This window comes from Mustela putorius, unplaced genomic scaffold (assembly GCF_011764305.1).
Source record: "Mustela putorius furo isolate JIRA1106 unplaced genomic scaffold, ASM1176430v1.1 tig00000738_pilon_pilon_pilon, whole genome shotgun sequence".
Taxonomy (NCBI): domain Eukaryota; kingdom Metazoa; phylum Chordata; class Mammalia; order Carnivora; family Mustelidae; genus Mustela; species Mustela putorius.
The window spans coordinates 688,222-707,234 of NW_025421463.1; the positions used below are offsets into that span (position 1 = coordinate 688,222).

General features: G+C 46.2%; 1 protein-coding gene across 1 annotated transcript in view; it reads right to left on the minus strand.

The window, feature by feature from the left end:
* The window catches only part of ATXN10 (ataxin 10), a 159,069-nt gene that overhangs the window by 16,370 nt on the left and 123,686 nt on the right, over window positions 1-19,013 (minus strand). Inside the window, exon 10 of the mRNA XM_045083699.1 lies at window positions 12,368-12,431. Within this exon, the coding sequence (XP_044939634.1) occupies window positions 12,368-12,431 (64 nt within the window). The remainder of the gene's footprint in view (window positions 1-12,367; window positions 12,432-19,013) is intronic.

Below are 19,013 nucleotides of genomic sequence, written 5' to 3' on the forward strand. Positions count from 1 at the left end.
GGTCTCCGAGCGGGGCCTCTGCACACAGCGTCCTCCACGGAGTCGACAAGGACTTCCCGGCCGGCTGTTCCCTGAGCTTGTTCCTTCAGAGACTCAAAACACTCACTCAATCAGGTTTGTTTGGTTTTCCTTTTTTTTTTTTTTTTTTTTTTAAATCAGATGATTCTAGAAAAATAAGTGGCACCGAGAACACAACACTTCCTGCTAAGACTGAGGATGTCAAAAGAAAAGAGCCAGAGTTACTATTTAACGGTGCTGGGCTGGCTGCGGCACACCGATGTTTGGCCCAGACCCTCGTCTGTCACTGCTAAATCTGACCGAGGTCATTTTAGGCAAAAATACTGACATTAGTCAGGGTTACCTGGAACACATTTCTCTCTGCCAAACTCCAGCAACCCAATCTCTCAAGTGTTTTACCGAATACATAGTCCGTGTGGCAATGGTATTTAAATCCAACAACTTAAAAAAAATCATTTGTTAACATCCTAAACACACCCAAGTGTCACTGCTCTTTTTAATAAAGAAAGGGAATACAGAAAGAAAAACTGGCAAACAATTAACTTTGTAAGAAAATACATTAAGCTAAACACTATCACCACCACCACTACTACTTCTACTACTACTACTACTACTTCTTAGGCACCGATCATGCATCTCAGGAACTGCCCAAGACCCTTCATGTGCTGGTATCAGCAGATTCTCAAGTCATTAGCTCTTCTGAAGGCAGACCTTCATCCTTGGGGACCACTGTGCCTAACAACTGCCCCAGGGCTCTGTCACATGCGATCTCTGTCGGCGATACCATCTGCGGACAGAGAGGCGGTTCATTACAGAGCACAAAGAAGAAAAGATTTCTTCGTGGGGTGCCTCACTGACTCAGGAAAGCATGAGAATCTTACTCTTGGGTCACAAGTTTGAGTGCTACATTGGGCGTGCTACATTGGGCACAGAGATGACATTCAATCAATCAATGGCTCTGCTGGTGACTGGTAAACTTCGCAGCGTACGCTTTTGAAAGCAGTGCACACTGCTCCGTGCAGACGGGTTCTCTGGACTAGGAGCACAGCCCCACAAGAGGATGTGTTTGAAGGAAACTGTCGCATGTGTGAGGTTTAGGCTGATGTTTCAGACATTTCTTTATGGTCTAATCTATACGGCAGATATAAATATCCTGAAATGCAAAGAATTACTAAAGCTCTACGACATCCTGTAGAGACAGACATCAGGGACATGTGCAGGACGACTGAGGTGCAGACAGTCAGAGAGAGCAATTCTGAGAAACAAGTCTCTGGTCCATGCAGACGATGGGATACTATTCAGCACTAAAAAAGCAACAAGCTGTCACACCTGAGAAGTCTCGAGGACACTTGAGCAGCAAGTGAAGAAGCCGATCTGAGTGGCCATGTACTGTGTCATTCCGACGTTCCCAGGCCATTCTGGAAGAGCTCCAGATAAAAAAAAGATGGGTGCTGGTGGGGAGGGCCGAACGGGCAGAGCAGACGGCTGTGCACGCAGTGAGGACACTCCGTGTTATTACAACTGCAGACACAGGTCACTACACATTTGTCTGGGCTCAGAACGCAGGACCCCAGGAGTGAGTCCTCACATAAACGATGGCCTGTGGGGGACAGTGATGTGTCCGCATCAGTCTCCAACCGCAGCAAGTGTCCTACCCGGCTGGGGAGCGCTGATCGCAAAGGAGGCTGTGCACGTGTGGGGACCGGAACAGAGGCAATCTCTGTACTGTCCTCTCAGTGTTGTCGCGAACCTGAAACTGCTCTAAGAAAATGTTATCTTCAAAACAAACAAACAAACAAAACAAAACAAAAAACCCAGGAAAAAAATGACATGAAAAATTTCATGTTGTTTCAAAATTAAAAATACCTTTGTGGGCTAACAAACTCACAACCACTATGGGAGACTAGCATGGAGGAACTATTTACGTGAGAATGTCTGATACGCGTTCCCAGGAACCTCCTTTCCCTGAGGGATGCTCACCGGACAGCACTGTTAGATCAATCAGCCACAAGGTGCAGGACCCCTCAGATTAAGAATTAAGGGCAGTAAATAGCTATATAAAGTTTTGTTTCTGTTTTCAAAAGAATTTTATGTGGTGTTATTTAAAACATTAATAGTAACTACTGAGAAATAAAATTAAGAAAACACTGGGTCATCGCAAGGCCAGGTGGCCGATGTGACAGTCTGGGGAAGGGGCTTCCAAGGCACCAGCTTTCAGTGCGCTGGTGGCGGCCCTGCCCAGGGTGAGCGTGCAGGGGGCAGGAGGCTGCTGGTAGGGAACACAGTCTACACTGGGCACCTCACCACGGGGAATGACGGACTCCCACTTCCTAACTTCAGGGAGGATAAACCTCAAGCCACCTCGCTCTTAGTTCAAGTCGAGGACATACAGCAGAGCCTACACACCCTGGCCTTCGTGACGGGGAAGAACGCGGCCAACCAGGCTTAGCAAGACAAAGCCCAAGGAGAGGCAGGTGGAACCGCCACACTGCTCCTCAGCTCCTCAGCCCGCTGGACGCAGAATCCGCGCGCTGACGACACTTGTCATCTCCAGCCTCTGATTTTCGAGATGGAAGGAAACCAGAAGCACATCACTCGAGGCTAAGTAACACGATCTGAAGGAGTCTCCTTCAGTGCTGGAGTCTCCTTCTAGAACCATCCATTTGCCAAAAACCTGAATGAGGAAACTGGCCCACTTTTGTGAAAGCCTCATTCATAACTGTGCCAGGACTCCTCCAGCCATCAGCTCCAGGCCCTGGGGCATCGGTTGCTAGGATACCACAGAAGCCACACAAACAGGACTTCTTCCCTCTTTCACTCTGAATGGTTCCATTTAGATGCGCCCTTGTGTGGGGGGGGGGGTGGGGGGGGCACTGGAGGCAGCATGTTACCCTCTCAGACGCCTGGGAGTGGCACCAGCGCCTTGTCCAGTCCTCAGCCCCGGGCTTGGCTCACGCCCAGGGCCTCGGGGAGGCCTCTGCTAACCTGTGGGCCCGTGTATGTGCACTTGTTTGCTTTGCTTGGGAAGAAACACTCGGTTCGACATCTTCAAACGCACGAGGTGAGCAGGATGGACACCAATGAGAGGCTTTAAAAAACCGAATTAGATCACTGGAAGCCAAACCAGAAGTCTACCTTTTGAAACTAAAGCAGCATGGGGAGTTCTTCTAGCGTTCAACTGTCAGCTCGACCACGGAACAGAGTGTCACCCACTGCCTGTCAGCTGTTTAATGCTGGGGACTCAGGAATAAAGAGAACTCGGGGCAGAAGCAAGATGACACTGAACCCACCAGGAGAAGCTTTTCTAGAGGGAAAGAGTTAACATGGTTCTTTAACCCTTTCCATGACTGATGAGTATTTGGGATGTTTCCACCTTGGGGCCCTTACGAGTCACGCCACGTGGGCCTTCTTGCCTTCTGAGACACACACTGGGAGTGGGAAGCTGGCTCACAGGGCAGGTGTGGGGGTCTGGGGTCAGCAGACTCCACTAGAAAGTTTTCCAAAGAGATTATTCCAGTTTCTGTCCTCATCAGCTTGCTCCATAGATCCTCACCATTGCTCGCTATTGGTGGCCCTTCTTACCAGCCACTCTGGTGGGTTTCTCATCGTGCGTCCCATTTCCGTTTCCCTGACAACTGGCGATGCCGGCCTCTTTCCACGTTTACTGCTCACTTGGATTTTGTCTTTCCCGAAATGCCATGAGCCTTCTGTCCGCTTTTAAATCCTGAATTACCTTTTGTAGAAGCCCTTTTACATACTAAAACAGAAGTCCTCTGGGAGATATCTGCAAAGTAAATCTCTTTGCAAAGTCTTTCTCTTACAGCATGCAGTTCTGGGTTACGATTTTTGTGTCTTAAGAAATCTTTGCCTACCCCAGTCTAATAACCATGCTCTCCTACGATGCCCCGTGGGGACTCCTATTCTACCTTCACACGGGAGTCTGTGGTTCTTTTTGAGTTAACGTGTGTGAGGAGTGTGAGGTGCGTAGCTGGTTATTTTTTCCTCATTATGGAAATTGAATTAATCCAGTCCCATTTATGGAAAAGACCCTCCTTTTCTTGATGAGCTATAGGGGGGCCTCTGTTGTGTATGTGGGAATCGATTTCTGGATTCCCTATCCTATTCAGTGATTGGACTTTTATTATCATGATGATTTGAGTCCTACCACTGATTGACAGCACAATCATAGATGAAAACTCACCTTTCTCATAGGAATTAACAGCTTTAATAGGGTGTTTGTATGACAACATCTATATTTTGAAAAACCATGTGAAGGGCACTTTACAAACATTATGACCCTAGAGGGGTCAGGCCCATTTTAGAAGAACAGAACCTGGGTGTGTCTCCCCGCCCCTGGGGCCTCTGGCGACTGTCATCATGCCACACTTCCTTAACACAGGGTCGCTGGGGAAAACACCATCGCTTATCATTCCTGTAAACTGCTACATCTCTGTACGCAAGTAAAACTTAAAAATGAGATGTCTCCATGATGCAAATTTAAAAAAAGAATTAAAAATTAAAAAAAAAAAAAAAAAAGGAAGAGAGAAGGAGGGATAAGAGAGAGAGAAAAGAACAGGAAAAGCAAAACCCTGTTTGGAATCTCACTCGGTGCCTGCCCCCTCCCCCTCCAATCAAAACAAAACAAAACAAGAAACCCACATCAAGGACAACTGATGAAAACACAGATCAAAAAAGAATGAAAGAAAAACATTTCAAATAAAGCTCGGTGGTTTCTATTTGGAAACAACAACACAAAATCCCACTTGCCACAGTGAACTGACAAATACGAAACGGGCTCTGCGGCAGTGGAGCGGGGATTTTCCGACGGCATCTCCTACCGTGTCATTACTGTGGGTGACCCACAAGTGAGCGGGCGAGGGGACAGCTGGGCCGGGGCTGGGCCTGTGCCCCTGGAGCAGCGGCAGTGAGCGGAGGGCAGTCCTTCCCTGCTAAACACCCCTATGACGTGTTGTCTCCCTAAACCTGGAAATCCCCACTGGCCTCCAGAACCTACCTCCAAGAAATGGAGTCGCATTCTGAGGTTCCTAGCCAGCGGGGGGCGGGGGGTTTGCTCTGATAGGACAGCCAGCTTGGGCTTCCCAAACCGCAAGGGTGGCCAAGAAAGGGTAGGCCTCACAGGGTCCCAACTGCAGATTTCCTCTGGGGAAGGAGCCTGGACCCCACAGGTGTCACACGCCCTCATCCCCAGCCCACGGAGGATGGTTGCGTACGTGGGCATGACCAGCGGACCCAGAGTGATCGGAGTGCGGGGGGTTTTGGTTAACTGACAGCTCGCGTCAGCATGATTCCTCGTCTAAGCATACTCCAAAAGATCTATCGTTTTCTGACACAAAATACTGAAATTAAAGCTCAAGAAAAACTTGGCTGGTGTTAACCAGAAGACTGCGCGCAACCAAACACATCTGAAATAACATCACTGCCGAACGGAGCTCATTAATTCACCAAAGAATTGCAGAATCCATGGGAGAGATTTCTCTTGTGCTTCCAACCACCCCTGCTCCCGCCAACGAACCACACATACACCCTCGCCGGCTGCTGTCTGTTCGCTGTTTCACTCATTCAACTAAGTATTTATTAGAAGTTTACTATGTGCCAGACAGCGGCATGTTATACTGAGGCAAGAAACAGAAAAATGGTCCCTGCCCTCACAGAACCCGGCCCAGGGTAACGGAGATGTAATGCATGACGAGTATTTACTGATGGACTGTGATAAGCTGACAGAGCAGGTTCTAGGAGGGGTGACCTGACCTCACTGAGCTCCAGGAACACTTTGCTGAGGAAGGGGCTGAAGGCAGCGCAAGGAGCACGGGACCAGGGGGCGGAGTTCAGGGGGGAGGTCAGTGCGGGTGACTGCCCGAGGTGACCACCAGGCACATCTGAGAAACAAAAAGGGCAGTGTGGGTCAGGGTGCTGCAAAAGGGGGGAAAAGCTCTGGATAAAAATGCGAGGCAGGCAGGGGCGGCTCCCACGGGACCTTCCAGGATGTGCTAGACACTCTGGCTTACTTTGAGTACAATGGGGAGTGCTGGAGATTCTGTAAATCGGGCACGTTTGCGAGAATGGTGTCGGGGCAGGGAGAGTCAAGAGACACGGAGGAAGGATCTTGTTTTGATTTTAAAAGATGACACTGAGTGAATGGGGAACCTTCATCTCCTGAACACCCCAAGGGAAGGAGGGGAATGGGAGGTGAGAAGCCATCACTGACCCAGACCAGGGTGACGAGAGTGTGCACACCTTAGAGGCAGAGGAATAAAAAGAAATAGCATCACAAGTGGCTCCCAGATTTCTGACCTGAGCAACTGGATGGATGGAGGTATTTCCCCAATCACCGAGAAAGAGAGGGGATGGTTTTATGGGGATATTAATAGTTCAGCTTTGGACTTGCTACTTTTGGAGTATTGGTAAGACATACAAGCAAATGTTACACAGGGCGTTAGAAATTAGTCAGACGTTCAGAAGACAGCTTTGTCTAGAGACTGAGTTTGGGAACCACAGGAGAAGAGATCTTTAAAGCCGTGAGATACCCAGAATACAACTCTATGTTACCACCTCCATGGTAACCAGACTGGTCCAAGTCACTGTCACCTCTTGCCTGGACAACTGCAGTAGCCTCCCCATAGGATTCCCTGTCATTCTGGGGACCCAGAGAGTGTGTGGCACATAAAAGGTATTCAGTAAACATGGAGTGAATTTAAGGAATAAATAGGCAGGGTTCCTTAGGGAGAAGACGCAGGGTGAGGCAAGCACTCCCGAGCTCTGCCAACGTCCAGGACTGCTCCAACATTTACGAGTTGTGCAAAAGATGAGGCAACAAAGGACTCAGAGAAGGATCCAGAAAGACACAAAGAAAACCTATAGAAGATACTATCATGAAAGCCAAGAAAGAAGCAGTATGTCAAGGAGGAAGTGATTAATTCTTCTGAACTGAGTGTTAACATGACAAGAACAAAGTACCATTGATTCTGGCAACAGGTGAAGACTGGTAACAGTAAGCAAATGATGAAGCCCAACACGCCCTTCTGAAGATCCACTGGAGTTTTTAAAGACACAAACCCTAAAGCACCAAAAAAATTTCAGATGCTGAAAGGCAGGCAGAAAAGAAGTAACAGACAAGGCCATGGCTTATGGCTGTGTAACTCAGCAAAACCCGAGAAAGTTGATTCTAAGCTGGTAATGAGAGAATTGGAATGCAGAATCCCCCAAAGCTCAGATGTTGGTGCTCCCACGTACCTCTTTAATGGAAGGTAAAGGTGAAAATGAAAACAGAAGGCCTGTTTACAAAGTTAAAACATAGGTGTACCTCTAGGTCTCCTTTCTCTATCTCAACAGAAGATTGGAAGATTCATTAATCCATAACAAGGATAAAACAGAGATACTCTGGCATGGAGGATACCAGATACCGCACTGGAAATAACAGAACGAAGTTGAAGTATACATGTTAAAATGGAGAGATCCTGCAGCTTTCCCAACAAAATGGTGGTATCAGGCATACATTTTCAAACAAACTCAACTACTTCCTCACCAGCGTCCCCACTTTAAAGGAAATTCTAAAGATTTCAGGCAGAAGGCGAATGATCCCACTTGGACAAACAGAGATAAAAGGAGTTAAGGGCAGCGAAGGCAGTAAATGTGTGGACAGATTTAAATGAACACAGATATTGTGGGGTTTGAAAATAGAATTAAAGTGTGTAACAACAGCAGCATGTAAGTTGGGGACGACTAAATGGTCCTGAGAAGGCGGTAAAGGTTTGAGAAACAGCAGACAAACATTTCCTTAGTTAATGATGCATATTGTAATTTTCCCGGGTATTAACAGAACAGAAAAAATAAAGAACATTTAAACTAAAAAAAGATAAAAACTAAATTATACAAAATAATCTAAAAGAAAGCAAGAAAGAAGAAGAAAAAATAGGAAAGAAAGGCTTTAATATAAACAGATTGGTGATTATATTAAATATAAATGGGCTAAATGCAACAGCTAAAAGGCAGAGATTGTCAAAATACATTAAAGAAAAAACCCAACTACATGCTGTTTACAAGAAACAACTCTGATGCAGAGAAGTTGAAAATAAAAGGGTAGAAAATGTTATACCCCATATATTCCAACCTAAAGCTAGTTAGAGGAGCTATATTAATATCAGGTAACAAGTATTTTTAAAGATAAAGAGGTTCAATTCATAATGACAAGAACATATCTCAAAGCCTGCCATACACCTTTATCTAATAACATTGCCACAAAATATACAAAGGGAAAATTTATGCAACTAAGAGGGAAACAAATCTATAACCACAGACTGATATTTTAAAACTCTCTGTAACTGATAAACCAAAATGGACAAAAATATCAGTAAAAATACAAAAATTTCACAAACTTGACCTAATGTATGTGGATAAAATGCCGATCCCCTCTACTGGAGAAATGTGCTTTTCAAGGACACACAGAATGGTTGCCAAAAAAAGGATTGAATACTGGGTCATAAGGCAAGTCTCGATAAATTTCATAGGACAGAAAAGCATGTATTCTTTGATCATAACACATTTATGCTAGAAATCAATCTCCAAAAGAGAATTAGATAAGTTCTATTTGTACAGATTTTAAGAAATCTATTTCTACACAATCCAGGAGTCTAAGAAGAAACCATAATGGAAATTAGAAAACACTTTAAATGTATGGTAACAAAAATAACACACATCTAAATCTATGCGATGGAGCTATAAAATACACAGAAAAGGATAAAAGCTTAAAATTAAGAATCCTAATAAATGGACAGATACACCATATTCATGGACTGGAAGATAGTATTGTTTAGATGTCAATTTTCAACAAATTGATTTTAGTCAATGCAGTTTCAAAGAGTAATTCAATATGTGTGGATTTAAATCATTTTTGTTGGTTAAACTGGTTTTTGTTGGTTGATTTCATGTGTGTACGTACATGTATGTGCACGTAAACACATAAGCATGAATGTGTGGAATTTGACAAGCTGATTCTAAAACTTTTATGTAAAAAAACAAGTGATCAAAAATAGCCATAACACTCCTCAAAAAGAAGAGACATGTTGGAAAGACGGACCTGACTAATACTGAGCCAGGTTAGAGAGTGACAGCACTGAAAGAATATAATATTTGTGTAAGGACAGACAAAGAGATCAACGGAAAAGAAAACAGACTCCAAATACAGACCCACACATATTTGGACACTTAGGATAAAGATGGCACTACAGCTAACAAGGCATGTTCATTTCAACAACTGAGCTGAGACGATGGTGTGTCCATATAGAAAAATATAAAAATAGACCCCCTAATAAACACCATACTCAAAAATCAACTCAAAGTGAATTACAGACATAAATATAGAAAGTAAAACTGTCAAGCGTTCAGAGGATAATAGAGATTATCATCCCAACCTCATGGCTAGAAATTATTTAATAAGATACATACCGAAAGAACTAATCCTAAAGGAAAAGTGATAAATTTGATTAAATGTTAAGAACTTCTGTTAATTAAAATAAACTATAAAGAGAATGGCAAGGTAAGTCACAGAACGGGAGAAACAAAACATTAGCAAACATGTAGTTGACTAAGAACTTCTATATAGAACATACAAAGATCTATTACAAATAAATTACAGAGAGAAAACCCAATGAAAAAACACGGGCAAGAGGTTTGATCAAGCACAGTTTATGTACGCGCGCGTGCGTGCCCACACACACATGCACACACAAAGTCCCAATGGCAGATAAACACGCTAGAAGATGCTCACCCTTGTTAGTCATGCAGCAGTAGAACACAAGATCTTTAGCCTTTCCTGTGGTGACATGAGGGAGGAGAGCACAGGTGCACATTAGAGTAAATCCTCATGTCATGTTATGATAGATTTATTGGACTCTGATACCCACGTCAAGAAACAGCAAGCAGCAAAGCATATTACTGAGATGTACAAAAGCAACTGCTAGAAAAGCGAGCTAAGAGTGAACTCAAAGTGTGGAGAGTGGAGGCAGAGACCTCATTCCCTCATTCAATACACTTTGGCATTTACAACACAGGTATTATTTTGATGAAAAGAAAATATAAGAACTGAAAAAAAACTAAGAATGGGTTGGGGAGAGTGAATGGGAGGGAAGGAGGCCAAGTCAGGGTAGTTAGAGAATTTTCTGGCAAATCTGCTTGTGAGCGAGAGCAGAGGAACAGCACGGAGGACGGCCTGGTGCGGTTTCATTCTGGAATCTGTTTCATGTCCCTTTCACGCCGGCTACCTGGAAGGCCAGGTTCTAATTTACGGCTCACATCTAAAGACTGACTCCCCGGGCTCTCGCGCTTCCTTATCTCTCACCTTCCAACCATCATTTCCCTTCGCTCTGCTAATTCAGCATGCTATCTCTTATCTTATCATGCATACTGGTTAGGCCTTTCTAATGTAGTAGGCTTTAATAAAACTCCAAAGAATTAACAAATATGCATCATACTAAACTATGTCATATTTTAACTTTTCTTGACAATTTAAAGAATATTCTGGGGTCTTGAAATTCTTCATTAATTATCACTGTAAAAGCTAGCTATATACAGCTTGACCATATACATGCTGAGTGACTTCTCTACTACACGAACAGTTACTGTGTTTCCATGGACGTGTTCTGTCCCCTCCCTGGGACTCATGAGGCAGGACAGGGGAGCAGCTAAGAACCAGCCACACACCAAACTTACATTCCGGGTCAGATCTGTAGGACGAGCCACAGAGACTGTCTCGGTGGACATCCTCATCTACAAGATGGGGGCGACGGTGACGACAGGACCTGCTTCTCGAAGCTGGAAAATTAAATGAGGTGACGTGCAGGAACCCAGTAAGGGTTCAGGGAATGTTTCTGGAAAGGAGGGAATTACTGGCAAGGAGGCCAAAGAGACTCTGCCAGCATGAGCCACGGGCGGCTGGTCTGTATGGCCATAACGTGCTGTGTGCAACGGCCTGTCAGAGCCAAAGACCAGTGATCAAAACCTTCATTCCCTGGAGGTCAATTCGGGGAACATGGGACTGCGGGTGAATTTCTTTTTTCACATAATTCATCCTTTCCATCAGGAAGCGCACCCACTACGAATGCGCTCGAGCGTTCTCGTACTGCTTCCCTGGGAGCCAAAGCTTTTTTTCTTTTCCCTTCCTTGTTTAGGGAGCTATGACAAATTTCAAAGCCCTGTGAGGCACAGAGCTTGTCGCGCCTGACTAACGCGATGCAGCGAGCCAACTCTGCTCCACTCGAAGAACAGTCTTCTGGGGCTGTTCGTCTTTTCCTGACTGGGCTTATAAACTGTTGTGCTCTTTAGATCCAGAGATTTTCTTCTATCGCTCATCAGACAAATGACGGTATCTTTAGCACAATAATGAGCATGTCGCCATCTACGCACTTTAAATACGTGATTTTCATCAGCTCCTTTTCTCTTCTTGACAGAAACCAGTGGGGGGTGTTCGTTAAGTGCCCCCCTCCCCCGGCTTCCCAGTTCTAGGCTGGGCTGCTCACGGCCTCTCCGGGGCTTACGCTCTCCACGTTCTTATCACCTTCCTCCCCAAACACGTGCAACTGACGCAGGGGCACGCAGAGGCCAGGGCGAGGGACTGGACTGAGTCCGGCGGTCACCAGGGAGGTCTGGGACTTACCAGAATACCTCTCAAACCTGAACAGGCGGAGGTCCTCGTCACTGTTCTGTGATCAGTTTCCTACAGTGCTGCTGGGTGACGGGGCTTGGAATAAGCAGGTTCCCTGTACGCCCTCCCAACAAGGGGGTCACCCTGGTAGCGGCAAGAACCGGAGCGCCCAGCTTCAGTACCAGAGGGTCACAGGGCAGAACCTGTCCAAAATGGGTACTTTGTGTCACTGAAATATTTCTCTCCATTCCTGGGGCCTCCAAGTACCCCTCATGTCTGTCACTAGACCATCATGAAGATGGTTTGTCCCAAAAGACTGGATACTCAGACTGCCTAGAGCACAAGAAAAATAAAAACATAAAAACAAAACCCAAATTCTTCACATCTACAAATACGCACGGTTTGGAAAGGTGACACTGACGCGCTGCCGCACACAGGGGGACCGTGGACGAGCACTCCCCACCCCCCCAATTTTAAAGCACTTGTGAGGAGAAGACTGGTTTAGAATGTTCTCCCGACCTTGACCACTCCCACTCATTACCCCGCATAGACCACAGGACTTCTATTCCAGCACGCGAACTTTGAGAAAGTGGCTTAGCTCTGAGGCACAAGGAGAGAAGGCCAGCGGCCACACACCCAGCGAGCCCAGCACCCTGACTGGGGCCGATGCTCCCGCCTCCCGTGCAAGGATACAGGGGTTACTGTCGTCCATGCGGCAGCTGTCCAGGATCAAGGGGATGCCGTCCAGCTCACTGACCTGCAGAGAAAGGAAAAGGCAAATTTATACACGGACAAAACCTTGGGTCATGGTGGAGAGGACAGAGCACTGGTTCCTCCTTCGTGTTTCCTTACTCGCTGCCACGATGTCACAGCATCCTGTTATAGTTTAAGCCTGCCCCATCGGACACAGCAGGGTTCTAAACGTGACCTTGATGGTGAGGCAGGCAGACACGGGAGGTGTAGACCTTAGTGACCAGCCTGCCCTGAAGGTTTCAGATGATGATGAGATGTCAGTTAACAGGGGACCCTCCTCCCCTCCCCTGCTACCCGGTCTCCTGTAACTCCCACCAGCCCAACCTCTAATGACTCAGCCCAACACCCCTCGTCGCTGCCTCTCGGCCTGGCCGTGTGCTCACCGTCTTCCTGCAACCGCTAAGTTACACGCTGGTGTACAGGCACGATTTCCACTTTACGCGGGCTGCGTACTCATTGTATCATTCCTGCTTTTATGACATGTTAGTGTTATTTTAGGTTTTAGGTGTTATTTGGTAGGATTTGGTAGGTTATTTTTTGGGAATGAAAATGCTCAAAAATTTTTCCATGTAAATTAAGGGTAATTGCTTCTTTGTTTTCTGCCTTCTTGGTTTATGAGGCTTCAGAGGAACGCTCTACTTTGGCTTATCGGGGGAAACCTCCACCAACTCAGAAATATTTAAAAACAGATATACAAAAAGGGATACACTATTTTTCTTCTTACCTTTCCTCAAAAATGTTGGGGCAACTGGACAGCCATATAAGGACGAAAAAGTGTATCTCTCTTCCCAATACTGTTCACCAAGATAGACTGCAAATGGATTGGAGTTTATCATAGTTTATAATTAATTCTCCCCACTGTGTATCTGGAGGGAAAACGGCTTGGTCTCGAACATTCTGAGGAACCGCCGGAATGCTTCTCAAAGTGCTGTACCGTTCTCTGGTCCAGCCACAACGCACGAGGGTTCCCACTGCCGCACATCCTTCTCGGTACCTGTCAACCGTCCTGGTGGGTGTGACGGGCTGTGTCACCGTGGTTGGCTCTGTATTGCTCTGACAACTAATCGGGTTGTATACGACGCAATGTATAACAACAAAGATCCCAGAAACAGCTCAAATGTCAAATGCGCTATGGCACAGATGCGAAAGGCTTGTACGCAGCTGGGAACGCAAGTGGAGAAGACCTAACACACTACTGGGCACGGATCGCTAGGACACAAGGTAAGTGAAGAAAGCAAAGTGCAGCGTGGCCTTGTCTGTGGACCTTTTGTGTCATGAATCAGGAGAAATATACAAAGTTTGTTATATTTCCCAAAAGACACCCTGAAGGGTGAAGTAAAAAGCTCTAGTGGTTATCTACAGGGGATGAGGAGAGAACAAGGCACAAGAAACAGGAATGGAGACAAGGCCTCTGTTAATGTACCTGCCTATGGGATTCCGACTTTGGAAGCCTGAATATATTTTACATAATTTTATATAATTAAAATTATATTTTATATAATTAAATTTATAATGGATATTAACTAGACTTCTTGTGATTATGTCAAAATATACACAAATACTGAGTCAATATGTTGTATATCTGAATGTCCTGTTATGTGCCAATTATGCCTTAATATAAAAGTTAAATTTACAAAATTATTTTAATCTGATGACACGTAAAACAAAGAAAACTATTTCACAGGACTGAAACAGTCCCTGGTGAGATGTGTATCCTAAACTCAGAAAGAACCACACAAAAACCTTCAGACGGCATTCAGCTTCACTTATTCTGAACCGTTATTTATATAGTTAGCTTAAAGCAAAGGATAATTAAAGTTTTTAGGAAAAAATATCTTCAGCATAAAAAAGAACTATCAAATCCAGAAGCTAATTTGATACTTATAAATTAGAAACATTAGTAAGATTTCCTGATCTACTTTTTTAATTTCTAAGAAATATTTATTCCCTAGCTGCCTACTGTGATGGCCCAGAAGACAAGACAAGCATCACTGAGCATTCCCAGGGCTGGATGAACTGCGGACCTTCCTCGACTTACCATGGGGGTATGTCCCAAAGAACCCATTGTTACTACACCCAACCTACTGAACGTCGCAGCGGAGTCCCGCTGACCTTAAGCGTGCTCTGAACGCTCACGTCATCAGCCTACGGCAGGACAAAATCATCTGCCACAAAGCCAATCTGATACTAGAGTGTGAAACAGCTCATGTACAGAGTGAGAAATGGAAAGGCTGAAGAGCATGGCCTGGCTGTCAGCGTATCAGCTGCTGCTGACCTGTGTGATGGTGTGGCCGACAGGAAGCTGTAGCCGCTGGCCCACGTCACCAGAGAGAGCACAGTGCGGGATCGCTAGCCCGAGAAAAGATCCACTCTCAACATTCCAAGGGCGGTCTCTATCTCTCGCACACCATCATCGGGGTGGAAATTCCGAAGTCGAGCCACCGTGAGCTGGGAACCATCTATAAATACATGTCCCGGTGGAAGAAGGCAGCCCTCCTGCCGCAGGGTCACTGATACTGACCATCCTCAGTTTCACAAAGGCAGAGAGGAAGAGAAGAAATCTAATTTCTACCCTTTTTTTCTAGGCACTGGAGATAGGGTGAGAAATGAACTTAACAGACATCAAGCAGGCGCGAAGGAGCGACACTTTCATCATGTTTCCCATTATTCTGATGGAGCCCGGGTACGCATTATTGGCTCTACTTTACTGAATAAGGAAGTGGGGCTCCCGAGTTAAGTACCCTCCTCCTCAGGATCACTTCACTAACGAGTGCTACTCAAAGTGGCCCGGAGACCACCGCAAGTCTGTGAAAATAGACCAGAAGAGGAAAAAGCCAGGAACCGAGCTAATGATTTAACAGGGTTGTCCTGCTATGCTGTTACGTACCCTGAATCTTAAAGTAATAACTTCTAGGTTTGAAGGTCTTTTTAAAATTTTTTATTTTTCTAGTAATTCATTTGTATTATATTTTATAAGAATCTTGGTCCAGGATGGTCTGGGAGAAAAGAGAGGACATTCTTCAGCACAGGTAGTGTGAGAAGCACTGGCTCGGAAGGTCAGAGCCCTACAGAGGGCTGCACCTGGAAGGGGTCACATGCTTGAAAAGCACAAAAGGAAACGTTTTGGCCAAACTGGTAATGCCTCAGTGAGATTATAGTCAAAGCTTCGCAATGCAACCGTCATCCCACACGTCTCCTCCAGTAAGCTGCCGCGCACCCACCAGCGGGACTGGACTACTAACAACGACATCGCCAGCGCCTCTGTCCGGGGCTGAAGAGGAAGGATCCAGAAGGAGCAAGGGCCTGGTGACTGCCATAGTGATGAAGGGATACCATTGGGCCCTCCAGTCCTTTGCAAATATGTGATCTTAAATCCTCCTGGAACATACTGGAATAGCTCGGTATCTGACCATACAGCACTGGCCTCACAGGGAAGGCCTCCCCGAAGAAGTGGCATTTAGCTCGAGATAAGCGTAAACACGCATTAAGTGAACGAATCAAGGGGGCTGTGGAGTATGTCTTGCAGGGAGAAAAGCATGTACAAAATCTGGGAGATCCAGAGGACCAGGGAATGTTCCAGGAGCTGGCCAGGCAGCACAGCACAGGGATGAAAAGCAAGAGCCCGGGAGCCAGCATGCTAGGGTCCAAGCCTGGTTCTGCAGCTCCGCTGAGCTGTGTGACTTTGGGCAAGTCACTTAACCCAGGAGACTGTGTTTTCTCGCCCATAAAATGGGAGGATGGGGCTCACTTCCAAGAGCGGATGCGAGAAGGGGACTGACTGCCACAGAGGCTCGCGCACTGCCGGTGCCCCATGATGGCATCTGCTGGTCACGCTGTTAACAGGGGTTCGGTGCTTGCGGTGAGAGTGGAGCTCCCTCAAGGATGAAGAAGCAGGAAGAGCACGTCCACAGAGCTGAGTTTACAATCCTACTTTGTACCTAATTCAAAAAACGTTCTGTCTACAAAATAGTAAATTTATTTTCAAAAATCTTTTTTTTTTTTGGTGAGAAATAAAACTATTCAGGAGCTAATATTTGATACAAAAAGAATCTCATTTTGGGGGGGGCGGTGGATAAGGAGAATCCTCAGGGGTGCTAAACGGTGAGATTTCCTTTGAAGGAAGCGAAATCGCATGTTAAATGTGAAATTTAGGCAGGCAGTAAGAGCGAATGAAAGAGCTGTTGAAGACCATGTTACACTAGGGTTGTAGCTGTATTGGGGGCATGCTTTCCCAGGTAAATATTTCTTATTCACACTGCTCCATTATGAAATGATATAAGATACATTTTTAAAAAAGATTCTATTCATTTACTTGACAGAAAGAAGGAGAGAGCACAAGCAGGAGAGGGAGCAGGAGAGGGAGAAGCAGTCTCCCCACTGAGCAGGGAGCCCGAAGCCGGGTTCAATCCCAGGGCCCTGGGCTCATGACCTGAGCCAAAAGCCGAGCTTCATCGACTGAGCCACCTAGGCGTCCCTATCCAAGAGAACTTCTTAAAGAGATTCATAAACGTTTTTAACATAAATGATCTCCAGACAAGGATGACGGTGGAATTATGACAAATACACAATTATATACTCAAGAATGGACTCAGGTTCCATAAGCAGGATAAGGACACGCCGATGCCAGCCCTTCAGGGGGAGTGACCGGTAACACAAAGGTGTTACGACCAAGCTCAAGTTGACTGCCGCAGCTACACGTGTGGCACTCCCGTCTGGGGCAGGGGAGAACAATTAGGAAATTAACAAGTTTTCTTCTGTTCACACTTCATAAAACAAGGAAGCTGTTTGTTTTCTTACCTAACATGTTGGGAATTGATTCTAGACCTGCAATAAATGAGTCACAAGCTGTAGTGCACATCAAGGAGCCAAGCTCAGTCAACACTTTCACGAGGTAACACATCTCAACAAGACAGCAAGTCTGGCTTAAACAAACGAACATTTAGCCCCTGGAAATAAAGTGTAAACAGAAGGACCATTAATTGACTTGCTAACCGTTCCCTCCTTCCTTGGCCAATCATCTCAGGGAAGGTACTCTGCCAAGTGTGCAGGCCAACCTCTACTATCTAAGCTCCTTTGGGAAAGTAATTAGATGGACAGAAAACAGAACCTCAACTGTTCTGACTGCTCTCACAGCAAACATTAAATGCAAAAATCCAAGAACTCAAAGAAGGGCCAGAGCATGATACCAACACAGGAACTGATCTCCATGAAATACATAGTGAATTGAGCATAACTGACATTTGGTAAAAATGTGTTCACAATAGAGCTCCTCAAAGCAAATACATCCACAAACAGAAATCAGGGTCCTCGTTCCGAAATGAAATCGATGACCAGCAGGGGTGTGGCGATGCTCCAACAAGGTCTCCGTGGGATGGAAGCCATCCTCAGACACGCTCACAGCCACTCAGAGGGCCTGGAGCCCAAAGGCAATGCTGGATGACAAGGACCACCTGGTCAGAAATGCGGACGCACCTGCCCATGGGCCGAGACTCAAGGATCCCCCCAATCACCTGGAGGGACAGCAGACGCTCTGGATGCAGACAGCCCTGCGTGAGAATTCCAGCCCATCCTTTCAGCCACGGAACCTGGAGGAGGTTTCTGAACTTTCCGAAGTCCAGACTTTGTGTGACGAGGGGTCATGCCCACTTCAGGAGGTTACAGTGAAGATCCGAGAGGAAGCGTTCAGCACGGTACCCTGCACGTCCCCGCACGTCGGGACATAAGACACAGCAGCATCTGTGATACTGCTCTCACCTGGTTCCGAGATTCTGAAGGTTTCCTTCATGACCCACACTTGCAAAGGGCTGGACACAGGACTTCTTCACTGAATACAAGCAAAGTTCTAAAACATAAAGGAAGAAATCGGTAGCCGTGGTGACTCTGAGTGAGTCAAGCTTCTCCTGAGTGTCTCATGAGCTGCGTGTGATGCTGGGTGGCTAAGCCCTACCCGCAGCCCCTTGCCAGCTGTTGCCTCTCACAGTCAAGTCTGACCGCAAACACGGTCTTGTTCATCTCCATGTTGCACTCACTTCTGCGCTGTTTCATGCAGCATCAGCCCAGGCACTTCATGACTGAGCTGCTGCCGCCGCCAGAGAAACAGGTTATGGGGCTACAACTCAAGAAGTCACAGGCCATCTGGTAGATTCTGCAGGCGATCTTGATCTAGCATGCAGAGTCCAAGGCTAGACTCCATGTCGGCACCCCTGGGAGGTTTCAAACAGGACCGATCCTGCGGTTCCAACCCCAGGACAAAGAAATCATTCTTGGAGAGTGAAGTCAGGGGATCAGAGTCTTGGATCAAGTCTTCCAAGGATTCTAATGTGCAGCTGAGCTGAGAATTCCTGACCTGGGCCAAGGCCAAGAGCACCCACCAAGCCAGCGCAGGGGACCCATCATAAACCCTGAAAGAAGACCCTAGCACGCAGCTCACTGCCCTCATGTTTCCCTCTGGCACTTTTCTTTTTTCTTCCCCCAAATTCCTAAACCCAGCTTTGTTGAGCAATGACTGACATATCGCAGACTGTAGTTGCCCCCGTGCAACCACAGGCAAACCAAGGTCAGAATGTCCGCCTCCCTGGGAAGCACC